General features: G+C 40.0%; 1 protein-coding gene across 2 annotated transcripts in view; it reads left to right on the plus strand.

The window, feature by feature from the left end:
• Window positions 1–8,954: 8,954 nt before the first annotated feature.
• The window catches only part of PDE8A (phosphodiesterase 8A), a 35,688-nt gene continuing 17,946 nt past the window's right edge, over window positions 8,955–26,696 (plus strand). The window contains exons 1-10 of one of the 2 annotated variants that reach the window (XM_009870051.1): window positions 8,955–8,996; window positions 11,655–11,845; window positions 13,000–13,056; window positions 15,367–15,424; window positions 16,886–16,974; window positions 17,208–17,286; window positions 18,873–19,010; window positions 24,273–24,361; window positions 25,666–25,717; window positions 25,819–25,861. In XM_009870051.1, the coding sequence (XP_009868353.1) occupies window positions 8,970–8,996; window positions 11,655–11,845; window positions 13,000–13,056; window positions 15,367–15,424; window positions 16,886–16,974; window positions 17,208–17,286; window positions 18,873–19,010; window positions 24,273–24,361; window positions 25,666–25,717; window positions 25,819–25,861 (823 nt within the window). In that variant the 5' untranslated portion in view covers window positions 8,955–8,969. The remainder of the gene's footprint in view (window positions 8,997–11,654; window positions 11,846–12,999; window positions 13,057–15,366; window positions 15,425–16,885; window positions 16,975–17,207; window positions 17,287–18,872; window positions 19,011–24,272; window positions 24,362–25,665; window positions 25,718–25,818; window positions 25,862–26,696) is intronic. The other variant, XM_009870052.1, reaches the window with a different exon arrangement.

Consider the following 26,696-nt stretch of genomic DNA (forward strand, 5'->3'; position numbering starts at 1 on the left):
TGTAGTTCCCCGGATCCTCTTTCCTGCCCTTATAAGGGCAGGAAACCCTTATTTGCAGGTAACCCCAGAATACCAAGGATGCCTGACTTTGGAGGACGTTTGAAGTACAAGGTATTCTAGCTGATCCTTGAATTTTGTCAAAAACAAATAAAACATGGAATTAGATGCTACTGCCTTAAAGATGATCTCTTTTTTCATCTGAAGCAATTCAGTTTCTGCGTGTTGCCCATTCTGTTCCTGTTACACTTAAGCTGGACTGTCTAAAAAGATAAATGCTTAAAAACATTTGACTTTGAACAGCTGAAAATGTTCATACTACTTTTTTTTTTTGCATTGATAAAGGCATCCATTTCTGTAATCTATGTATAGAAAACCATTATTATAGGGTTTAAAAAATTCTTCTAAAGTACAAGCCAGATCATTTAGGCTGCTGTTTTTGTCTTAGTGCAGGATATAACTACAAATGCTCTACAGTATGCCCTTACCACACAGAAATATTTGGCTATAGTTTAGTAAGCAGCTCAGGGTTCCAGTGTGGGGAGAGCCTCTAGACAAAGGTCAGTGCATATGTGGCCTGAATGGAGAAGTTCTTGAAAAACTTTCAGTTAGAAAGTGGGGACCTTAATGAAGACCCCAGTGAGTCACCTCAAATCTTAAGATGATGAAGGCCTAGAGCATTTTAAATTCAGTGCTGGTTGGTCATAGAAGCATTTGTCAAAATGATGACCATGGCACACTGACCAGTGTTAAGGATATTCACATCTCCAGGGTTGTGAATAGATGTGAAAAGCAGTGTTAAGTGTCTAGCAGAAAGTTATGGAACATATGATTCACATTTTTTTCTCTTCTATGCAGACAAATAGATGAAATTTCAAGCCCTGTGTGCTTATGCATAGCATACAGGTCTACAGGGGATCCCTGAAGCAGGTAGATGCTGCGGCAAATATGGCTTGCTAGATTTGAATAGCTTTTGATGTGAGTAGTGGTTTCTATTCAGCTTTGTGCTCTTTGGACAGAAAAAGCCAGTGTGGATTAATGAGTAGGTGGCTTTCTTTTTCTGACTTTGTGATGTATTCTATCCCTTGCTGGTGTGCAGTAGTCACTTTGATGGAGTTGTGTCTGCTTACCTTTGAAACCTACAGTAACACTGCTGTTACAGAGTTGTAATGTAAATTGTGTTTGAGTTATCAGAAACTATTGTTTTGAACTTCAGAAATTAGTGGGTGTTTTTCAGACACCAGCTATAGTCCCAATACTACCCGTGCCTGCTGCTGTCGGCCGGCCAGGAAGCAGGGGGACCTGAGACCGTGCCAAGGGATTCTGGGGCTTGGCACGAGGAGTGCTAAGACCGGCTCTCCTTCTTGGTGCCTTGGTTCCTCTGGTTGTAAAACATGGAGACAGCAACCATTTCCTCCCTCTGCTGCAAGAGATCTGTGTAATAGTGCTGTAGGCATGCTAAGTGATACTGTCATTGATTTTATCATTTAAATACCCTATCAAGAGATAACAAATTCCCCATGTTGTTAGCATGTTCTGTGTAAAATTTCTGACCTTTGACAGTGGCAGGGACTGCTGACCGCCTTTTCGTCCTGCACCACATTACCACAGCAGGCCGCCTCTCTGGGCCAGAGGCCACCCAGGCCTTACTTCACTGCAAATAGTAATAAAAGTCATTTTGTGACAGCATCGTTAATTATTGCCAACAAAACAGAATGATTCACTTTTGCTAGTGCCGGGCTTGCAGCTTGATAACCAAAGTTTCCTATAAGGAATAAAGGGAGAATTTATAAGCTGTGCAGAATAGGAACTCTCAGTTGTCTGAAGTGTGCTAGAAGGCAGTGAGCCCGATTTCACAACAGTATTACTCCAGTTGTGTTCTGATTTAGCTTTACTTATTGCAGTGGAGTAACCCTGAAGAAGTGCAGTGGGGAATTAGGCCAAGAATACAAACAAGCCAACATATATAATGATGGTTGGAACGTGTGGCAATCTCAACATGTAGCCAAAAATCAGCGGGGTCCTCCTCAGGCCCAGGAGAGGCCTGGTGAGGCCGGGAGAGCGACGGTGCTGTGTCCCGGCACAGCCCTGAGGCACCCCTGTCCCAGCAGGGTGTCCATATCTTTGGGTGGCTTCTTTAGGACCTGTGTCAGCCTGAAACTTGCCTCCAGGCTGAGCAGTGGAAGAGAGGCTGGTTTTTAGGAGAGGTGAAGGTGTTGTCCGGAACTTGGGAATAAGAGAGTGGGTCTTGTGACTGGCAGGGCTTGCAGCCTCACTCAAGAGCTCTGGCAACTCATTAGGCTCAATAAAGCTTTTCCTCTCAGAAAAACTGCAAGCTGTCCAAATTCTGTGTTGCTAATGGTGTGAATCAGAGGCCAGAGTTTGGCTCTCAAAGCTCATTTATGTAAAACTGGTTCACAACTGGTACTAAAACTTAAGAAATGGGCTAAGAAAACAAAGGGTATCTTACCCATGGCTTACGTTATTGTATCATTACATGGCAGCATTGCAGATAATTCTTCTAGGAATCAGTTTAAAACAGAATGTAGATAAAAGGAAGAAGGCATTAGAACAGAACCTCAGATGATCTTCAGACCTTGTGATACAGATCTAAATATGCATTGCTTTGTTGACAGAGATGCATCAGTGGGAACCTGACTTAGATTAATGTAAACACTAGATTTTATCGAAGAAAATTGCCCTGAGTCAGAATGTTACATTATGTAAATTACTGAGTCTGTGATATTTGTCTGCATGTTTTATGAAACGGAAATAGGAAAAAAATATCAAGGACTAGAATTAACAAGTTTTGTCTAGTTGAAAAGCAGTTTTGGTAATTTTTAATTGCCTTTCAGTACTCTTGTCTTTGTATTTCAGCGAAAAATAAACTGTCTACATATAGCTTAGAGTCTTTGAGAGCTGGCCTTACCTTTGTCCTTGAATCTGTTGAGCAAAGGCAGAAACCTTGGACATTTTGTTCCCTCTTATTAGTTATTCGAACTGTTGTAGCCTCCAAACAACAAAAGAAGTAGCTGTTTGGGGTCAGACTCCCACTTCATTTACATTGAAGTAAATCCAGCCTAGTCTCTTTGTAATTTGGTGTAATTACTCTGAATTTTTACTGTTGCTAACAAAGTCAGAATTCAGCCTGTGGACTGTAAAATTAATTTTATGTTCTGAACAGTTGTGTGTGTTAGGAAGATCTGTTCAGCCAGCATTTTATGTAACTTGTACCAGCCTTAAGTCTGTAAAAAAACTGTTGTCAAGGTCTGCAAGGAAGATGTGAACAGCAATGTTGAGTGTCTAGCAGAAAGTGCATAGAAAATGGGAAGCTAAGTCTTAAATTCTCTGCTTAGGTAGATTACCACTGAGAAGGAAATAGGCAAATGACCGTGGATTGGATTAGTGTCCATATATTTCAGAAAGTGATAAAGATTGTTATATATATATATATATAAAGGTGAGTAGTGAAAACCTATAGCTGATCCTGAACATGGAGACTTTCTTGCTCAGAAATGTTAGCCACACCAAGTCACAAAGCCTCTCACTGTTCAGATAGAGGCACCACGCTGGTACAACCTGGGTGCACTAGATACTGTACCTTGTCATGCCAGTTTATTCTCAGTGGGTTATTTCCTGGCTTTCAGCATCCAAGAGGATTTTAAAGTTTCTGAGAAAGGGTCTGATCATGTGCAGTTCTAATTTCTGCCATTAACAAATTGTGAATCAGCTGAAGTTTGAGGTGTTAAATGCATGAGTTCATTTGAGCTTTCGTTTTCTGGGGTGATAAATCTATGCTTAAGACAGCAGGTTAAGAAAAAGAATATTTTTTCCTTTGTAGAGTTCACCCCTTCATTTTCCTTAGAATTATCAAAATTCAGTTTATATTAAGAGTCCTGTAGTTCCTAATATATCTCGATGATCAAGACTGTCAAATCTTGTTGTGATGAGTCAACTCGTGCTGATTTATATCATGTACCTAGTATACGTAGAAAACATGTATTTTAAAATTAGATAAAGCACTTTTTTTTTATGATGTCTTAAAATATTGATCTGATTAAAATGAATTTTACTGGCTGTAGTCCATTAGGACCAGCGATAAAGTCTTATGTCTAATCATTGTAGTTATCTGTGTCATATATTATAATGAGTCAGAGCCTTGAGGTTGAAATCTGTATTTGAAGAGACAGTTATTTAGTCTTGCAGAAATTCTCATTCTCTGCTTTCTAAATGCCAACGTTAGCTCTACAGCAGCAGTTTCCATTTGCGATCCACTCAGCAAAAGTTTATGTCACTTCTTTGTTGAAGTCAGTTGCAGGAAAAATAAGCTGTCACGTCTCCAGCAAACACTAACGTGGAGAAGGCAGAAATGCTGCAAGCTACCCTTCAGGGAGCTTTAGCAGGAGGCCAGAACTGTGCATGGTGATTACATGCCCAGCCAGAGAGTCATTCCTGTCATCCACAAAGCCTCATCTGTGGCAGAAAAGAAGTGATGGAGCAGTTGTGAATTGTGGAGGAGGATTTCAGGGGCACTCCTGCTCCCCAGGACGCCAGCAGCGCCTCGACCAGCCCTTCTTGTGAGTGGGTAGTGCTGCAGCAGCCCGTGGTCCTGGGTCTGGCGAGGGTTACCTTGGGCTATGCAGGGCTCTGCTTTAAAAGATCCCACAAAAGCTTCATAAAAGAAGGGACTTAAGAAAAGTAACCTCCAGAAGGAGTGTGTTTGCCCCTCCATAGCAGGAGTATTGCGTGGAAGTTAATAGCCAAAGGATTTTTTTAGGGCTGAGTCTGCCCTTTTAGGAGTTTTGCTCTCCTCTCTAATTGGCAATGGTAAGAGTGGCATTTTGGAGAAAACCAAGATATGAGACCTCTAGCAAATAGGAGACCTGTGGGCTGCTTTGATGTGTCCCACATGTCAACCAAGTGGTTTATCGTCATAGGGAGCGTGTAGATCAAGCTGGCTTTATTTCCAGCCTTTATTTGTTTCTACATTTATTCATTGAGCAAGTTCACTTAAAGTTTTTCTAGCTATAGGACAAAAAAGAAAACGACCACCAAGCAACCATGAAGAGACCATTCTGCAGATTCTGTTCTGGTGAAATGTGAAGAATGACTCATAGGGAGAAGTACTTTACCAAGTTATGTCAGGTCAACGTTGAGTTTGTTGTACTTTAACCAGATCAGTCGCAGTTGTTTGAGTCCGTCTTTTAAAGCTTATTTAATTTGTTTTTATTTACCAAACATTCACTTTTCTCTGGACATTAGAAACATGAAGTGTTTCTACAAGCAACTTTCATGCTTGCAATTTAGCTGCTACAACACGCAGATTGTAGGGAGCGTTCAGCTGCACACAGCAGGCAGCAGCAGACCTCACGATTGACAGCTATCCTGTGTGGCTGGTGCCACTGCCTTGGGACACAGCTCGCTTTGTGCCAGGGCCAGGCCTAGTTCAGCAGAACAGGAAATATGATGTTCAAAGAAGAAAGGCAGATTTTGGGGAAACTAAGTGCTACCAACAGTAGCTCAGTGGGTTGGAGAATGTAAAATGGCTGCAATTGCCATGTGTAAGCATTAAAAGTAGGCTGGAGTTGATTATCTGCTGTGTCTCCAAGCAGAGGGTGTAAACACTGGCTGCTGCAGTAACTGAGCTGCTGTCTGCAATTAAAGCTAACTAGTAGTTGCTGACCCACAGCCTCCTGTTACAGGCATCTCTCCCTCCCTGGACCTAGAGGAACTGAGCTGCAGCTATTGTGGAAGTTTCACCAGCACACGTGAGCCAAAAAAGTTTGCATTTTCAAAAGCCTGAGAATTCGTTACTGTTGTAAACTATTCTAGAATTCAGATGTCTTTGAAACCACAAGCCCTGGTGCCAGGCTGCACTCTTGGGCTGGTCTAAGTAGGGGGCTGCAATGAGAGCAGGCTGTGCTGTCTGAAATCTGCTGCGGGACCCCTTCCAACTGTCTGTTTGGTTTGGTCCCTGGCTCCAAGTTACAGGCTGGCCTCTGAGGTTGTTTGGCCGAGGAAGGATTTTCGAAAGAATTACATTCATAGTCAGGGTGCTCAAAGTGTCCTGAACTCAGGTCTTGCCACAGTCACATATGCTGTACTTAGGAAGTTTACATCAGCGGCTTTTTGTCAAGGGATTTCTCATGATCGGTTCCAGAAAACCTACAACTAGTTCTACCTCTGTGTGCTCATACACTTTCTTACAGGTTTGTGCCTGCCTGGAGGGCTGTCAGATGTGTAAGTCATGTCTGTCAATCTGAAAATGTACTTGGGTTTTTGTTTTTCAAGTAGGAAAGAAACTTCAAGGAAGAAGTAGCAAAAGGTGTGAGTGAATAAAGATGTGTTTGTGCAGCTAGTATACATGTGAGCTTTGACTGCATTTGGTTTGTTATAAGCTTGCAGCTTTAGAGGTATTTTTAAAGCTCATTTACTTCACCGATAGTTGAGAGTTTCTGCTAATCCTTGCTGAAGCCTTGATTTTTGACACAGTACTTAATCAGCATGTTACTTCTCAGTGCTACCAGCAGCACACAAAAAGTTGAAATGATTAATCAAGTTATTTGAACAGATTTCAACAGGATTAAGAATTAACAGGAGTTCACCAAAATTTTCCAGCTGAGATGCCGACTAGGGTTTTAGTTCTACTCAGGTCAGGAAGTTAACGTGTAACAAGACAGTATCTCTTGTGAGCAGTGCTTGTAACTTAAACTTAAAAGGTGCATAGACAGATATTTTCAGTGTAGCAATGGCCACAGGTTTCTGGCAGAAAACTGTTTTTCAGGCTCAGTCCTTTAAATACTTTGATGGCTATTCATTCTTAACCGTTTCTCTTAGAGAAAGAAGCACCTGAAAAGCAGTAACTGGGTTATTTCATTCATTAAAATTCGCCTAGGACTGATAGTCCAAGGGTATATGCTGGCCTGATGTCATTGAAGTTCAGCTCTGGATCGGAACCTCACAGCTCAGGCCCATCTCGTGGTGAAACTGAAAACACTTGCAGCCTTATGCTGGCAGCTGGAGCATACAAAATAAACGTTTTAAAATTTAGTTTGAAGTGTGGTTATGGTCAGAGAAGTGACTGTTAAAAAGGCATCTCTTACTCAATAGACATGTTCCCTCTGTGTCCTTCTGCCGATCTCACCTAGGGCAAGTAGTTACTACAGTCAGTGCTGCAAAACCAGTAACACTGGTACAAAGAGCTAGATTCCCTCCTGCTATGTGCATTATTAGCAAAAGTATTTGCGATTTTCTAGTGCAGATTTTGAATAATTGGATGATGGGCCACAAGAGAGAATAAAGTAGCTTGATTTTTCCAACTGAAAAGAGATTTTTGGTCTCAAAACTAGAAAGAAATTACTGGAGAGTATTTAAACTAAGCTGATCTGACCAGAATGACTAAGAGTAAACCTGAAACCCCTTCATGTCGTTTTAACATCAGCTTTAGAGGCCCTCTTAAATAACACAGACGAACACTGCTTCCTGGCTTGTTTTTGCAGGCACTGTATTGCCATTTTTCCTTGACTTGGGTTTCTTGCTTGTTTAATGTTGCAGTGATGATTTTCAAGTTGATAAATAAATAAAATCACATATGAGAATCTCCAAGGGCTGAGCAATGGAGCAGTAAGGTCATAGAAAGAATGGAACGTGCAATTCTAAAAGATTTTTCTGTGGGATGTGCCAATGATTCTTCAAAATTACTTACTGGAAAAATGCTAGGCTGCAAAGCAATAAATCTGATCTTCAAGTGTGGTTTTGCTTTGAAAAACAACAATGTAAAATGCCACCTTTGTGCTCAACTGATTGTTGCTTTGTACATGTGAATCCAGATATGTCTTCCCTTTACTGCATTGCCAAAAATATTTTCTTCTGCTTTTTCACTCCAGTTACCTTTGAAGAGTCTGTGTAACTCCAAGGGCCATTGGTTTCTGTTTCCTGTTTTGAATAAGCAGCATTGTTATTACTGCTTTTTAATTTTCATTTCTGAGACAAGAGGTGAAAAATATTGTAAGCACGTGAAAGTGCAAGTACTTTCCTTGTGGGGATTCCCAAAGAACCTAACCTGTGTAATCCTGTTAGAGTCCCCCTCTGTATTTATATGTTTAACTACTTTAGAAAGTCTGTCCTATACCAATTGAAGAGTCATTCATGTTCAAGCTTGATTGATGTTTAATGATATCAAAGAGAAACAGTTCTGATAAACAACACTTCTGGCAATTGGCCTCCATTCCTTGAAGTGGCACGTGACAAGGAAGGATCCCAGCTCAGTTCATGCATCCTAAGCTAAACTTTTGGCCTGGGTCACTTGAACAGAATCTAACGTGGGAATCGGTGGCATACAGAAAGCAGGACACATGACAGTACTGTTGCAGGGAGTTTCAAAGCAAAGTTGCGTGCTGAATACACGCGTCGTCAAGTACGAGTATCTGAGTTCTGAAACCTTCCCTGGAGGGGCTGGGCAGGAAGGAGGGAATGCAGCAAAAAGCTCTCAGAGAAATGAAATTAGTGTGGTTTTGTACTACTCCTGGGCTTCTGTTACATGTGAAATTCTAAAAGCAGAGTTACATATTTTTGCCTTTCTCCTGGAGATTTAATGGTTTTTTTGACTTAAAAAAAGCAATTTTTAAACACTTCCATGTTTTGCAAAACAGCTGCAGTGATACAGAGGATACAGGAAAGTAACAGTCTGTCTACCAAAATTTCATGACTAATCTGTTACTTTGTGTTTAAAATAACAATAAAAAATGACTTGAAGAATAGCTTGTTGATTTCTAACTGTGTTAAAGCAGCTTATCATATAAATTTACAAAGAAGCAGCCTCATAATGATAGCAATATATCTGTGAGACAGTGTTAAATAAGAAATGTCTTCTCTAACAGAGCTATTTTTTCTTCTTCCCTAGGTGAATATGTATTAATAAGGTCCCTTCTTATTTCTTCTAGGCACCAGTAACAGATGTGCAGTTTGGCCCTATGAGACTTCATCAAAATCAACTTCAGGTAATACAACACTTCAAACTGAAATCTTAATTTCTAAAACTTCACAGATGTTAGCTTAAAAATTATGACTGTGTTTTTTGAGGTATAAAGGTCTTCTCAAAGCATTTTTGTCAGGTCAACAATGTGCATCTAACAGATTTTTATGACAACATTACATGATATCCTAAAAATCCCGCCTCATAAAAATAGAGCTATCTGCAGTTCTTTGTGCTGTCAGTTAGCTTGTAATCAGTTTAGTGTGTGCCTTGTTTTGTAGTTTGCTGGTAGTCAATTCTTAATCAAAATCTCATCAAAGTAATACTAAGCCAAATGTCCTGTCAAGGTCTATTGCACCAGCATTACTACTAACATCAACCAAACTTGCAATATCATCACAAAAGGTATGAAGTCAGCTTGGCACAGTATGTTTTTCTGTTATTCATTGTTGACTGGAATTAATTCCCACTCGGTCCCCATGTGTTGCCTGGTCTAGTCGAGAGGTGGCGTCCCTGCCCATGACAGGGAGGTTGGACTAGATGATCTCTAAGGTCCCTTCCAGCCTGGGCCATTCTATGATTCTATGATCCTCCTTTATTTCTTTATTAAGAAAGGTTGAATGTCAGCTGTGCCCTTCTTTTGTCTGGTATAGGTATAAAGTTTGCAGATACATGACTCCTTTGGACTGCTCTGAAAATTCTGTATCACAAGGCATATAGAACCATTAATAATTCAAAGTGTTCCTCAGGCAGTAATTAACAAAACTTCTGAGTGAGAGTAATCTGGACCTGATGATTTGAAAATGTCTCTCTTGAAGAACTCCAGTTCAACATCTTCCAGAGCTATCAGAACAGAGAATAATATCATTGAACATCAGATCTTAGGACAGATTCATACAGCTGTTAGCCAAGTATGAATTAGAAACGTTCCTTGAGTATTTCTGCCTCCTTTATTGTTATTAATCATTGTATCACTTTTGCCCATAGGCCACTCTAAAGTTCTACCAATTTATCCTGCTAATATAGCTGGCAGGCATGAGGGAAGGAGAAGTAGGACAACTTCACATTTGTGCCAGAGTCAATCACATAACTCAGGTCTGCTGACTTTCTGTGCTGTTGCTGAAAACCATTCTTCCACTGTTAAAGAGTGCTCTAAACTAACTTCACTAAATATAGCCCAAAGTATGACATGTTTTCGCAAACAGTTTTGCAGGTTGCTATAAAAGGAATCTGAACTGAACGAGTACAAAGTCCTTCATTCTTAGAGAAATATGCATTACATGGAAACATCAAGATTTACTGGTAGACATTCCATCACCCTTGTCCAAAGTGTAACCAGCACCGGAATCTCTAAAATCACCTAGAAGATAAATGGCAGTGGGATGTGGTGCTAGTTACACATGCTCCACATTATTGTCTGACCAAAGCATATATCTAAGTGCGGTTTGATTAAATTACTGAAGGATTGGTGTCTTGGGACAATAGATCAAATGCTGGTTTAGTTATCCACCTTTCCCAAAAGGCTTCATAAACTGAGTCATCCTCAAAATCAACACTAACATAGCTCTATAGTCTGCCATTCTGTGGATTCTTTCAGGCAGAAGAAGTTTTCTTCTGCAAAATATTGTCCTGATGCAAAGTACAATCACATCAGTGAGAGTCTTCTTTAGCAGACTTAATGTTTATATTCTGTACCTAGAATTTGAAATACATTTTAGAAGGAATTGAGCCTTATCATACTTGGAGTATGTAGATATTGTATTGATTTTAAAAAGGCTCAGAGAGATTAATGTTAGCTCAGTGGTTTGAGCACGGTGCTGGCAACAATGACCAACACCGAGGTCGCGGGTTCGATTCCCGCTCGGTCCCCATGTCTAGTCGAGAGGTGTCCCTGCCCATGACTGGGAGGTTGGACTAGATGATCTCTAAGGTCCCTTCCAGCCTCGGCCATTCTATGATTCTTTGATAATGTTACACGGCAAGTTAGAACAGAACAAATACTGGCTCGTGGGTCTGACTTCCAGTTCTAGATTTCAGCCACAGTAATCTCCTCCTGTGATATAAATCCCAGGCAAGCTTTGCAGACGAGGCACAGAAGTACAGCTTGTGACTTCAGTTTCGTGTGAGCTTATCTCGACCAGCTTGTCTGCAGTTTCCAGAAACCTCACAGAGTGGGCTGCACCCAGTACCCCAGAGAACTAGAATGAGATGGAGCATAAAGCACATTTTTTCACCATGCCATTGAAGCACTGCTAAATATTAATTCACATAAGGTGAACCACAGCATTATTTTTTCTAGAATATGATCCTAGCAAGAAAAATATAACCCAAGAAAATGGTTGTATGTGAGACAGTATCAGTGAAGAAAAGTAGCGTCACTGTTATTTCACGTAAACTGTCTGAAATGTAGGCATCTAGTCTCAACTGATTGCCGAAGCTAGCGTCCCAATTGTAGCTGGTGTCCCAAACTTATTCATCCCATGTGGATATAAATGGTTCTGGCAGACTGTTTTATCCTCTTGAAACACCACAACAGCAATATTCTGTAGAAAGCAATTCTGTTAAAAATAATGGATTAAGCTTTTAGAGTGGTTTTAAAAGACATTAAGAACAGGCAAAATCATGGAATCTACTGTATATGTAAGACTTGTTTGAAACGACTGACTGTCTGTCTTTAACCTAGGTACTTTTAGTGTTTGCCAAAGAAGATAACCAGAGTAACGGGTTCTGTTGGGCGTGTGAGAAAGCTGGATTTCGGTGTAATATTGCCAGGACACCCGAGTCTGCACTAGAATGTTTTCTTGATAAACACCATGACATTATCATCATTGATCATAGACATTCCAGATACTTTGATGCAGAAGCATTATGCAGGTAAGCACCATTTCAGTGTAATTAATGCTTAACTATACAGTTAGCACATCATCAAAAGTTTTTTTTCTTTTATATGACCCTTTTATAAAATCTGTTGAACAACAGTATTTTTTGGATAGATGTCCACTGATGACGTCAAATAATGATACCTCAGTGCTTTACATCTGATAGCTGCAGTGTTTCTGGTTGTGTGCTAGGATATCTGAAGCTCAATCTGGCTCGGAGCCATAGCATACAAATTTCTTGCCATGGTGAACTGTTGGTTTTTTTTCAAATACTGGTTCCTTGTTTGCACATTAAATTAACTGCAAAGATCGCATGTGCCACAGAGCAATTTAATGAATGCATTCACTTCCTTAGTGTTCCGAATTTTTTTAAATGTCACTTACTGTTGAGTAACTCCAGATGCAAACAGGCAGTGTTTTGTGTGCACGTTTCCATACCTACAACATTTGAAAATCTGTTATGAAGAGCAAAGTTGCAAACTGATTCCAAAAATACTTTCACACACTGCCGTAAAGTATGAAAAGGAATTGAAAGGATTTGCCTTTCTGAGACTCTCCACAGAGACCTGACAGGCAGAGGTGCCTTGCTTCAGTGACTTTCCAGTGAAATACCCCTTGGGAATGTGTCTAGACTAAACAGCCTGTGGGGTGGGGTTGGCAGGGTCGGATTATGTACCCCGGGGTGAGCATGGTGGGTTCAGGGCAGTGGGACAAAGGCTCTTCTTGCTAAACTAAAGGAGCTAGATAAGATCTTTCTCAGGCAAAGACTAGATATCAGCGCTGTTCCCCTTGTTACATTTTTACCAATCTGTCCTGGAATAAAGTATAATGCTCCTTAAAGGAGTGAGGCCAAGTCCTTCAAACAAGTCCATCACATGCCATTTCAGAGGGGAGGATTTTCACTATTCCCCCACTGAGAGTATCTGAGCTTTAGATTAATGTACATTGTCTCTGTCTTTTTTATGGAGCCTCAGACACTGCTAAATTTACTCTCCTTTCTTAGTGGTCCAGCAGGCTCAAGATTTGGGTTTCAGTTAGTTGTTAAACCGTTTCAAAGAGACATTTTAAGAAAAGTACTGAGTGAAGATTTTGTAGTGTCTTGTTTTCTGCAATATGAACTTGAAAAAATGATTTCCCTTTTATTTAAAGGTCTATCAGAACAACGAAACCCTCAGAAAATACAGTCATTATTGGTGTAGTACGAAGGTAAATACTCATATATTCACTTTCATGTGATCAACAAAATGTAAATCTTAGCATCAGAAAAGTAAATACTACATTAAAAAAACTTGAATTAGGACTTCTTACTGTGCTACTGATAACGTGTTATACCATATAGAGTTCTATACCATATAGACCGCATTATGGGGACAGGATTTTTGATTTGTAGTTATTACTAAAGAGGTGTCACTTCAGGGTTTTTTTGGTTTGTTTTGGTTTTTTCCCCTCTGTGGATCACTGGAGGCTTTAGGGGTATATTTCACATAACCTCTGCAACATCACATACAAAACTCATAGATCTGTATTTTGGTGTTAATAAAAATAACACTTTGAACATTTCCTGATCTGTCTTTCAGTCTGATTAATCTCAGTGCAAACAGATCTGTTGAGTTACAAAAAAAAGGTGTAGAACAATTTGATCAAAGTGGCATCTGACTGTAGAAGTTTTAAAAATAACATAAGCTATATTATGACATCTCAGTAATGCAGTGCATAAGCTTTTTTCCTTCCTTCTCCCTCTAAAAACATTACTTGTATGTCATAAAATCATATACAAGAAACAAGAATGCAATATATTTAATCTGAATGAAGTAAATAGAAAATAATTTCCTTGAAGTACAATTATGGGAATGTCCATTTCTCAGAAAATATTTATTCTGAAAACTAGTTCTAAGATGTTGAAATTTTCCATTGAAAATCCTGTTTTCCACCACTATCCCTAGTGAACAAAAGATCCTCATTAAACCTTTCAAGGGATTCTGTCATGGATATCTTCTTTAGTATTTTTATGCTGGGAAGTCTTCTGACTGGTAATCATTGCTTTTACAGTCAAAATTATCTCTCATCAAACTAATACAAAAGAAAAAAGAAAAAAAAGGAGTGAAAGAGCAAACTAATTCAAGAGCATCTTACGTACATCATAGAGAAAGGCACCTGTAGTTCAGTGAGCCAGCAGTTCCTCTCAAAAGTGAGGAGAGCTTAGAAGCTGGGCTTGCTGATTTCCATTTAGGAAGTTGCTCAAAAGGAGATTTTCCCTGCAATTTATTTTTGTCATTTCAAAATGTTCATCTTGTGTGTTGGGACAAGATAATAACCCTGTGCCGCCGCAATGTCTCAGAAGCTTGAGTTCTCAAACTTTTCAGATGTGTCTGGTAGCCCTGGCTGCTGGAAGCTTCAGAAGTGCCTTTGGCTGCCACTGGGACTGAGTTGACTGTGTCGAGTTCCCATGTGCTAAACACAAGCATTCTTGGGTTGCCATTTAGGATTTCACAGATAGAGAACTTCCACACGTTTCCTTTCTTGCTCTAAGAAGCATATTCGAGAAAAAGCCTGACATTTGCCCAATAGCATACGGAGGGTCTCTCCTTCATTTTCCTGCAGTTCACTGGTTTTTGTTGTGGTTTTTTTTTTCTTTTTTTCCCTGCAGAATGCCTGTCCTCTTATTTGTGCTTTTTGGAGGCAGCATTACCAGATAGCTGGCATGAGGAATGGGGAGATTTTTCTGACAGCTGCCCTTCTCTCTCTGCTTAATCTTGAGCAAAACTTGTGCTGTAGTAGGCATCATTCATACATAAGAAACAAGTGCATGGAAAACAAAAATAAGAGGTGCCATAAGATTCAAAACTTCACACATAAATTAAAGTTACTGCTAAACTTCACTGATTTCTATCTGCTCATTTACAGAAAGTTACCATCATGGCCTTTCTTCTGGATTCCAGCCATGCATTCACACATGTTAGAGTGTCCTCTAACACTTAGTATAGGCAAGTTTGTCAAAATTCAGAGATCTCCTTTTAGGAGTATGTCACCACCAAATGTCCTAGTAGAAGGCACTGGGTAGGCAACACTAAAATATCCGTCTTTATTCAGGCATCTTGACTTGCCCACCTAAGATTTGGTGTACTCAGATAGCAAGTAATTTCTTAAAACTTTGACCATGTAGAATTTCAAGTGCATCTTTGATTAGGGATGGCATAAGCAACGAAGAATCCAGCACTAAAAAAGAAGGAATAGTCCAACAGTCTCTGGTATTTAATTTCTTTTATTGAAGTTTTAGGGTTTTTGTGAGGTAAGCGACTCATTACATGCAGAAAGGAAAATAGTATTTTGGGTTATCCATGCCAAAGATGAAAGCTTATGAAACTCAAACCAGTACGTTTTATTCATAAATCCTATAAGGATCTAACCATATTAGCCTTTAGTGTGACGTCTAGGGTACAAGTATGTCAGTGACTTGTGAAATTTGGTCTCAGTTGTACGGAAATAACCTCTGACATTATCATCCTTCTGTAAAAGGCACGCTGATCGTGAAGAGTCATCAATATTGCCCCTGATCTCTGCTGGCTTCACAAGGGTATGTTTGTTTTATACTCTGCTGGGTAGCTCTGACATTGCGCATTTGTCATGCAAGAATCTACCTCGAAGTGTGGCTGTCAGTGACCTGTAAATCTCATTCATGCTGCTCCTTCTTATATATAGCTCATATATAGCTTATATATAGCTATATATAGCAGTTCTGAATTACCACACATAGGATAGAATTAGAAAAACGCTGGCTAAGTAGGTGGATATTCTCAGGAATACAAGAAGTGGTGCTGAGACTTTTCCACTTCATACATTTTTTTCAGAGCAAGTATATGATGCTCTGCTTGAAGGTTTGACAGTGACTATAGCAGAGCCAAAGTTGAGCTTGCAATGAGCAATGGAAAGTGCTGTGGGAAATCTCTTCTATCAAATGCCAATTCCCGTCTGTAAGCAGGCTTCAGGCACTGTCAAGTGCTGTTATCTATTGTTTGGAGGTACCTGAAAAGTTTTACATTGAATCTGTTCCTTGGCAACTATTCCAATTAAGCAGGAAAGGTGCTTATTAGTGCGTCAGTTAAGTGGATTCCTCATTGTGTGAATCTGACAATGGAACAAAAATGTGCACGATTTACAATGTGATTCAGAATATTTGGTTGTGTGCTCACCAGATTTTTTGCTATCCCATCACAATCAGTTTGCACCTATTCGCTTATTTGTATTAAGGTCCTAATACAGGCAATGCTAGCCTGAAAAGAACTGTGCTTATATGTGCAGAGTCATTCCAGTGGGCGTGTAAGTAATCCAAAACAGGTTCTGAATTATTTATGGATCAGAGCCTTGGAGATGAGACTAATGGCAAAGCAGAACATTTTCTTTAGCAGCCTTGATTTGGTGACTTATCTTTGATAATCAATCCTCCCTCCAAAACTATTGATGCCTGTGACAGTTTAGCTTGAACAAAGATTTACCATTCAGACTCATACCTGGTAAATATGAGATGTTTTTTAAAAACATCAAAGATACCTAGATCATTGCTATATCAGCCCCGAAGTGAATAGCTGTATTCAACAGCAGGTGTATTCATCAGGACATTTTGCTTTCTTCTGTGTATACAATTCGGGATACTATCAGTTGGAAACTCATAATAATCTCAAATTTTGATGACTGGAGACACAGAATAATTTTTTCACAGTTATATAACTAAGTAGCATGAAGGCATGTAACTTCTTGGAAAGTAGCTCATTTCATGTATTGATCATTTGGACAATTGCAGAGTATAAACAGATTGGTTGAACCTCATTGCTATGAGGATCCATCACCTTTTCAAAATGCAGTTGCGTGAAGAATTTTATTAGTCCCCAAAAACAATCTCATGTTGTTTGCATTACAACATGATAATTTTTGGCATATCTACTCCTTCTTAATTCTTTATCAAGCCAAAGAAGACAGCTTCATATCTTTGAGTATGGAATTATGTATTAATGAAATGTTTCTAACCTTTTATTTGCAGAGATACGTAGAAAATTCTAACATAATGGCCTGTTACAATGAGTTGATTCAGCTGGAATTTGGAGAGGTGCAGGCACAATTCAAACTAAGGTAATTTTACTGAAACCATTATCAACAAAAAATGCCAATTCAGCCACATCCTTAAAAGAGTATTTATTTTACTGTACAGTAGTTAATTGCAGAATGTCAGTTAGCTGAAGAAAATATTTTAATCATTTAAGTACAACTTTATTCAGTATGGAGTTGGAATACCTTATTGTCATATACAGTAAAAATTATGAGGATTAAATTTAACCAAGTGCCTTTTTTTTTTTGGTCTTCAGGGCATGTAATTCATTATTTACAGCATTAGAGAAAAGTCAAGAAGCCATTGAGATCACAAGTGAAGACCATGTAATACAGGTTTGTTCCAGTTATTTTTATAAGTACAGAAAATTGCTCTGTGGACTGACCGTATTTTATTTCATTCATGATTACTCTTACTCTTCCTTACTGTACAAGAATATAACCTACCTGAATGGTTCTAAAAACACTGAGGGGGTTTAGCTGTAGAGTAGAATTTTCTCCATTTAAAATATATTGCACAAATCAAGTAAATTTTAAGGGAGATTGTTTCTGAATTAATAAGTATTTATTCTCTTGGTTTTATTTTTTGTAATGATGCCTTTATAACATGAATGAATGCAACCACTGGCTTGTATACATTCTTTCCCAAAAATATTGTTAATATAACGTTCTTGAAAAGCAAATCCAATTATATTCTGTTTAAATAAAGGTAGTACACCTTTTTATTTTGCTTAAATCTGATACTGTTTGATGTATTGCAATTCTCGGGCCAACTGCTTTTGAATGTAATCCTCTCTTAAAAATTCCTTTAAAAAATGGAAAAGCAATTGTGCTTAGGTTTGCAGTCCTGAAAAGCTTTATCTTTATAAGGGAGTTAGTTCCATCCCCAGCTATGAAGTCTGCAAGGAGTGATTTCATTATCAGTAAAGAGTCTCAGTCGAAGCCTTTAGGAATTATAACATGCATATAAATTGTACTCTCTTGACCGTAATCTTGACAATGACAATTTCATTGAAGGACGTGCCTTCTTCATCCCTTTTGCAAAAATAACAGAACACATCCTGAAGTTGTTTGAAGTGTGTTTTTTCAGACCAAATTTTGTCCCTGTGCTGACAGCCCCAGAATATGAGAGAAATGACATGTGCAATAGTCCCAGAGCTCCAGGGGTCAGGGCTTTCTCACATAGCATGGAAAGCTTTTGTAAGGAACCTTTAGGGAGGAACTTTTAGGAGCAGAGGGCATCCAGTGGCACCCTTTTCATTTCTCTCACATCGAAACCTTGCAAGTTGTGAGCCATTCATGCTGTAACTCAGCTAGCGAGAGGGTCGTGAAGGTGTGGACTTTGGGTATCAGTCTTCAGTTTTGTTGGACAAGAGCCACATAATTGCATCAAAATGCATCAGTCAGTTCAGAGAGAAAGTTGCTTTATTAGATTCCACTTCTTCCAGTCTGCTTGGCTGGGCTTTGCATGGCTGTGGGAATAGTGATGGTTTGCTCTTACACATGATAAGATGGTGAATTTGTCAATAGAAGGTTAATATTCCTATGATATCTCACCATCTAATTTGTGATTTTTAGCAACGCTGAGGTAGGTTTAAGATTAATAGGTTTGAGAACTGGTAGAGCTCACTTTTCAGGAGCTCATGTTGTCTGTCTGAACCCTGTGGATACATAATACACAGCTGTTTCCATAGTTTTCCTCTCTTTGCTCGTATGCACACACTGTACAATTCCTCTAGCATGGACGTTCCTATTTTACTTCACGAAGTAAAATATGTAGGCATCTCTCTCAGGAGCATGGCATACAGAGATTTATTTTAGGCTGAGAAAACCTTTGCTTTGTTTAGCAAATAAAAAAAAAGGGATTCTGATGTGCTTTAAGTATTCTCTTGAATGTCTTTCTGTTTGTTTTTATTTCACAGTACGTCAATCCTGCTTTTGAAACAATGATGGGCTATCAAATAGGTGAACTAATAGGAAAAGAATTAACAGAAGTGCCTATAAGTGAAAAAAAAGCTGATTTCCTAGATACAATTAATTCCTGCATAAAGATAGGAAAGGTGAGTAATGGCATTGTATCATTTATCATTTACTATCTGTAAAATTTATTATTGCCCAGGAATGACACATGATGTAATTTGCAGCTTCACAGACAGTTATCATTTGCAGCTTTCGTACTCAAACAAGAAGAGAAAGTTAAAAATGCTATTTTTAAGGGCTTCTTTCTCTTTTCTTGCTTGCAAAAGGTACGTGTTTTATGGAAATAAGTGATTTATGTTTCTTTACAACATATGCTCTCTGTAGCAGAAAGTGCGGGAATAACAAAGAGAAACGGGATGGATGAACATCTTATCCACCATGAAGTAAATGAGAAAAGAACCATGCTGAAGTATTTCAGCATGAAATGTGGAAGCTGATTTAGAAGTCCAATATGTAAAAGTATCAGAAGAGACTGTTGTAATAGGCAGTGTCAGATGCCGGCTGCTGCTGTGTTTTATTCTCTAATGACAGGGGAGCTGTCTAATGGATTTCCATTAGAAATGTTTGTGTGTGAGGAAATGCAGCTGGCTTCAGGGGAGGTCAGCACAGAGAGATGTTGCTGTTTGCCCCGTAGCTCCATGATGTTCCTTTGGGACTATTGTGGCTGTAGTGTGAGGATCCATCTAGGAGCCTTTATTTCCATTTTGACAATGAAGTGTAAATGCTTCTGATGTCATTGAACATGTCATAGTGCCTTATAGGAAAAAGATTGTGGAGGTCACGCAAAGAGATTTGGGAATTGGTGTGTTTGTGGATGCGTCACGGCCCATGCTCAGACCTGAGTCAGGACAGGCAGTTGGGTCATACCGACGGTCTGCGGGAAAGCAGCGTGTTACTGACACAGAGCAGGGAGATGCTAAAATGAATCACGGCGCCCTGTGTATCTCGGCAGTGATGCAAAAGCACCGAGGCAGAGCTGTGGTGAGTCATACTCCGTAAACCAAGGTACTGACACCAGCACTGGGCAGCAAAAGCTGCACGCTGGCCGGGCGCAGACTGCAGGTACATTTCAACAAGGGTGTGTCGCTCACTTCTGCAGGTGTTGGCCTTTTGAAGACATCCCAGCAATAGACAACAGCCTGGGTTATGGTGCTTCACACCTCTTTGCCTCAGCAAAATTATTTCAGCAAATATGTGTAACACAAAACGAGTGTTAGGAGAGAGTATTTATTAAGTCATAATTCAAATACATTAGATGTGTCAGGCTTTAAATCCACAGCATCAATTCTCAAGACAGGGATTGATCAAATTTTTAATATTTCAGTGTCCTTTAATAACAGAAATGTATTTTTCTCTATGAATGATAGAAATCTAACTCTAATCTAGCTCTCTCCTTGTACTTATTTTACTCCTGGCTTTAGGACTTCCAGCTGTGAAGGCTAATGAAATAGTACTTATTTAAACCTGTCTGCCTGAAACAATTGAGGATGTTTTAGGTGGATATATTCTGCTTACATGATTTTTGTATTTCCCTTTGGAACATTTTATAGTATGCAATCTATGTAGCCTTACATTTACATATTAACAGAAAAACGAATTGCAAGTTAAATTTTTACAGGATGTATTTGTGAGTAGAGTTAGCTGCAGAGCAACCTTTGAAATATTGCAGCTTTTTGAAGATGCTTTACCTTAACATAGTTTGTGTTGAGATGTTATAGCATTTTCAGAGGTGCTTAACTTGTGTCTGGATCATTCTGACGTGGTCTGGATGCTGTTTTCAGGCTTGTGGTTTCCTTATATCCTAAATTTAAGATTGTTTCACATTACAATAGGTTATATATTGGCTACTGTAGATTATAGCATACCAAAAAATCCAGCTATTACTGGGATATTCTGTCAACAGGTTTGACTTTTCTGTTTTGAACAAAGAAATACAACAAAAATAATAGAAAAATGTAAGCTATATAAAATCTATTTCTAGTCTTAAAATGAAATTTAGAAATTTAGAAGTCTTGCAGCATTTCCTCTCAAGTGCTGACAAACTCAGTGCTGTGAATAAGTTTGGTATATCCAACCAAAAGTTCATAGGCATTATACAAAAAATTGCTAATTGCGTGGTACATAGAGATTCTTTGGTCAGGATGTTTCTCTCAGCCAAAAAAATAAATCTCTGGAAGTTCATTTTTTGTTACTACAGCTGGCTGTAATTTGCAAGAAGCCAGCGTTATTGAAAGGCATTTTCAGCCATCCATACTTCAGGAGTTAAAAAAGAAGTTGTACTTTATTCATTCATCTGTTTCATGACTTAAATAACATCCATTAAGAAGAAATGTGCAATTCTGACTGGAGTTCTTGCTGCCTCTGATCCCTGCAGTTTGACACAAAGTTCTTTATCTTAGGTTTGCTTTTTCTGAAGGGAGATAGATAGCTATCGATAAATCAGACAAGGTGAACAATTCCTCTCACTCCTTGGGAATTAGTTGCAAGATAGCTGTCTCTACACAGGGGGTGGGAGAGCGATCATGCTCCATGATAAAAGGTTATGGCAACTCCTTCCTAATTCAGTCTTGCTTTCTATAAGATTTTTTTCATGACATCGTGTGTTTATTTTGGTTTGCTTGGTTTTCTGCAAGTAGATTGCTGAGCTTTACTGTCTTCTGCAAGAAGCCCCAATCTAACAGGAAGGCTGAATCGGGGGATTACTTGCTATATGTGTTTGAGTGCTTGCTGGATACATGTGTGCTGTGGCCTTCTTAGTGAACTTTGAAACCTCGGCATTGTTTCACTCTCTAAAGAGTGAAACTTTATTTTTAACGTGTTTGGGTTTTACTCTGCGTTCAGTCCCAGCACGCCAGGCCCTGCAGAAGAGACTGATGGCTGAACTTGTGTGGCTGTAATTTAGACGTAACGATGAGCTTGACTGACAGCACATCTTGTGAAGTAGCTCTTGTCTGTTGGATTGCTGACAGAGGCTCTGAGAGAGAGCATATGGTGTTCTTAAAATATGTTTAAGTAACGTCCCTGGGAGAACTTTACCTACCAGCAGGAGTTTGGCTTGGACCTCCTATTTGTCAGAATTCTGCTGACCTTTTCTCTCGCACGTTTCCTGCCACAGTTTCACAGGTTTTAGAAATTCACAAGTTGAAAGATCGATCTGTTTACTAAGACGAACACATTAGTGAATAACCTGTCTTGAAAAGGATGCACTCTCAATGCAGGAATTATCCAATCTGTACCTTATGACTTCACTCCCTTTGTGCATATTCCAGGTTTATTATCTGGGTTAGAGATCAATTACTCATTTCTGCCTCATCCTGGTTGTCAGGAAACTATTGATATGCATACTTTTAATTATGAGAGCATTGGATTTTGTGATATTTGCTTTATCTTCATTTGTATTCCTTATGCAGCTTACAGGAAAAGATACCATGCTTGCTTCACAATTTGTTATGCACGGTTATTTTCTCTGACAGTTCCTCAGAAAAGCCTTTTCGTATTTTTTTCTGCACAGCCTGTCACCGTGCAGCTCTGTGCGGGCTGGAGTCTTTATTTGCTGGCTCCATCAACATAAATGCAGAACTGCTCTCTCTGTACCTGTGCTCTGGCCTGCCTGACTGTGAGATCTGTCAGTCCAACATAAATAAACATGAATTATGTGCGTCACAAAGATATTTTCACGTGTTTGTAAGATCTGATCTACAGTATGTTGAACTCAACTGAAAGAATGCAATTGGCATGGCTAGTTTGTATTAAGTAAATACGCAATATGGAAACAATTATTTATTAATCACTTGGAATTTATTAGATGCCCAGCTCAAAATATGCATCCATTAAAAAAGACCACCAACAACTGTTCTAGGAGTGGAAACATGTAGGCAAGATTGTAAATCTTGTTGGCTGCCAGGTTAGAAGCGACTGTTGGAAGGTTACTGGCCTCTGTGCTGCTGCCAGAAATGAGTGACCCAGGGTTCCCAAATTCTGCTTTCTCTGAGTTTTCCTACATAGTCCTGCGAGGGGGCAACTCTAGTCCAGGCATTACACACAAATGGAGGCCCAGAGAGGTCTGTCAGTGTTGTGGGGTGTTTGTAGCACAGTTGAGAAGCAGCAGCAGTGTGCTGAGGAAATGGGGAGGCAGCAGCAGGTAAGGGGCCGATGTCCCAGTGGGTCACGTTGCACCGTGTCTGCCTGTGTCAGCATGGAGGCTCCCACCTCGCAGAGCAGGCGTGGGCTCCTCTCTCCGAAGGTGGTTTGGGGCTGGATGTTAGATCGTGGCAGTGCCTTCTGGAATTAAAATCTCTAAATAGCAGAAGTGATTGTTTTTACAGTATTTCATTTAAAGTGTGTCTTAAGGGAGGAAGGGACATTTCCCAAGTCTCGTTGAAAGAGAAAATGAGACTTTGCACTACAAAGATCTCCTTTCCAGAGGAAAAATCAAGAGACTTCTCACTGCAAAATGAAAAATTCCTTTCTACTCTGTCTTTTTTTCCCCTTTATGAATTTTGTCAAAAAACAATGATGCTGGCAGTGACAATGTGACGCTTAAAAAATTTTCTACTCTGAAATCAGAGTGCTTTTAGAGGGGAGGTCAGCAGATGGGAGGTGGAATCCAGTAGCTATTCAACTAGGCTCTCTTTTGCTTTTAAAAAACCAGGATAAAGCGCTGCCACTTTTTAAGACTGAACTGACAGCGTGGAAAGTAAACATGCTAGGATACCAAAGCACTTTTAGTCACAGCTATATATATTGTTAACCAGTGATAAGACTTCCCAACTCTGGAGGAGAGGCAATGCAGTCCAGAAGTGAAGGCGACAGGTCAGCATAATGGTTTCTCACTGACCTTCCTGTCCTGGGAGGAGTCAAGGCAGTCAGGGAGAAAGTCAGGCAAGTCAGCGCAACAGTCCCGGCGGCGCAGTGCTTGGTCCTGGGCCAGGGCAGGGGGGTCCGCACACTGTCAGAGCCTGGAGCCCCTGGGGGATTCTTGCTCCAGGCAGGGCCTGGTCTGTGCTCTTGTGGGAATCTTTGCCAGGTCTCCCCGCAGTGACCCCCAACACCACTGAGGTTAGGATTGGGAACAGAATACTCTGTTGTGATTCCCACAGCACGTGAGGTTTGGCTGTTGCTGTCAGGGCACTCACAATCTGCCCCTCTGGAAGTTCTCCGTGCGTTGGCAGGAAGACTGACCTGCTGGTTAGTTACAGGGGAGAAATTTGAGGGCAGGCACAGCTTAACGAGTCCTGACTGGTTTTGTACTGTAAGATGGCTTTCAGTGAAAAAGGGTATGAAGCTATAGCTTCTCTTCCTGTTTTATCTGAACTTCCTTCCACTTGAATTCCTTTTTTCAGGAATGGCAAGGAATGTACTATGCGAAAAAGAAAAACGGAGACAGCATACAACAAAATGTGAAGATACTACCTGTTGTCGGACAGGGAGGGTAAGTGAGAAAGCTAAAACCATGATTTAGGTCTGAATCCAACCTCAGTTTAGAGTTTAGAGTTCAGTTGCTTTCAGCAGACATTGGATTATCCTGTTGCTGAGTATGAAGGAAACTTATGCAAGGAAGGGAGCCTCAGGCTTCTGCGTTTAATTCTTTGAGGCAAAATTAACTTTACATGCTGTGTGCAGGAAAAGTGAAGTCCTCCTAACTCTCCACAAAAAGAGCCAAAGATGCAGGTGTGCTCCCTTGTGACTCCTAATACTCCCTGAATTGCAAGTGCACCCTCTTCTCTTTTTGTGCGTTGGACCTATGTCCTGTTCAGCTGTACACTGGTGCTGTGTCCCTCTGTGGTTATTGCCAAGTGTCTTTATGTGACGAAGTCACTGCATGCTTTGATCCTGGTCAAAGTTCAAGCATGTCTTGGTTTTTGTGCAGCTTCCACTTGGTCCCCAAATAGAGCATTTGGAGGACACAGGTATATTTCAGTTATTGGTACACTTATGATGAGTCCTTCTATAATACATTGGGAAAGAAAGTGGATCAGATTGCAGGCAGTAGTAGTTTCAAAGCCCTCTAAGGCAACACGAACATTAATTAAAAGAACAGTACATTATCTTCCAGACTTGGCTGAGACAATCAGTTAGAAAGGTGTGTCTTCATGAAGGAGAGGCCAAATGCAGCTTCTTCATGCAGTTGCTTCCTGGAAAAAAAAAAAAGTACTCTGACTTGATTTCATCCATGGAAGAAATTCATGTTCTCTACTCTTTATCAACAGAGTGAAAACATATTTTCAGCTTAAGATGCCAAACTTGTAAGACCAATATGTATTGCATACATTGATACTCATGGAACAGTCTAAGCCCATTTGAACCTGGCTTAGAAAGTTTCCTGGTAATCAAGGGTGTAGTTTTCACTTTGGTTGCTGCAACCCTGAATCCTATAGAAGGTTTTGATTGTTGGACTGCACCGTTGCGTGTTTTGCTTTTATATCATACCTGAAACATCCTACAGCAGCCCAGAAGAAGCTTGGGGCGGGGGGGCCGCGAATAAGCAGTGGGTTATGCGGTGGGCATGCAGACAGAAAGAGAAGGAGACATTCTTTGCAAAAGATGCTTCTGTTTTGTATTCCCTGTCATGTGCAGAACTGTTTTGTTTGGGTTTTTTTTCATTCCCAGTTGACCCTTTCCTACTGGAACAGAATGTGTCCTATATTAATTTGTTGCTCTTACCCATTTTGTCTATCAGCACTGAATTAGAGCTGAGGTTTGGATGGGAATTAACACACTGTTTTTTGCCTACAGAAAGATTAGACACTATGTGTCAATTAGTAGACTGTGCAATGACAACAATAAGGTAAGTGAAAACAGTGCTCTGCATGCTTTAGTTTCAGCCCTAAATATTACCAAAAAAATAGGAAAGTTCTGACTAACTGGATTTCTCATATTAAATTGTAGGCAGAGAAGACATGTGAACGTGTTCAGGCTGAATCTCAGACAGGTATGACGCATCTCTTCTGTCCTAATAAGTGGAGAACGTACTTGGGGAAAGAATAAAGCCTGTTGTTGACTGAAAACCACAGCTGCACAGGACAGTCTGAACAGTACTATTCAGCTAATGATAAGCCAAGAATGAGCTCAAAAGGCAGGAAAATAAATACAAGGCTTCTCTGCCTGCCTCATTTGTTTCAGAAGCGACATAAAGCAACTCATGCTTGAAAATGGAGTAATATGGCTCCAAGTTGGTAGCTGGTGGCATGTATGTCTGCATTGCTTTTAACTGTGTTGTGGGGTACTTGCATGTGGCTGGAAATGAGGATGACCAACACTACCATTCACCCTCATCCCACTTATCAGCCCTTCAGTTAAGACATCCATATCTTGGCATCCAAGACATTCATTAAGACACCTATTTAGTGCTGATACACATCCATGCTGCCGGTACTTGTTAACTGTAGCCTTGGTAGCACAGGTTTTATCTGTTGGAGTCCATAAGGGACCTGGGAAACGTTGCCTAGTTTGCTAGCGTGCAGTCAGTTTTGGTCCACCAGTTCTTTGTGGCAGTTGTTAGCGGAGTGAACTCAGGTGTGCTGCACAAGTTGTGTTCATAGCTGCAACTGTGTCACTGTGTCTTCATAGCTGCAACTGTGTCACTGTGTCAAGAGAGGAACTTTTCCCTCCACACTGCTAGATCCCTTTTGCAAAAACAATTAGAACACCAGAAAGTGTGGCTGGGTTCATGAACAGTGTACTTGGGTGAGAGTTTAAGAAGGAGCTTTCATTGGCTCTCATCTGCTGCAGCATTGTGGTAAATGTCACTTAGCTGCCATCAGGCT

This window comes from Apaloderma vittatum, unplaced genomic scaffold, assembly GCF_000703405.1.
Source record: "Apaloderma vittatum isolate BGI_N311 unplaced genomic scaffold, ASM70340v1 scaffold17375, whole genome shotgun sequence".
Taxonomy (NCBI): Eukaryota; Metazoa; Chordata; class Aves; order Trogoniformes; family Trogonidae; genus Apaloderma; species Apaloderma vittatum.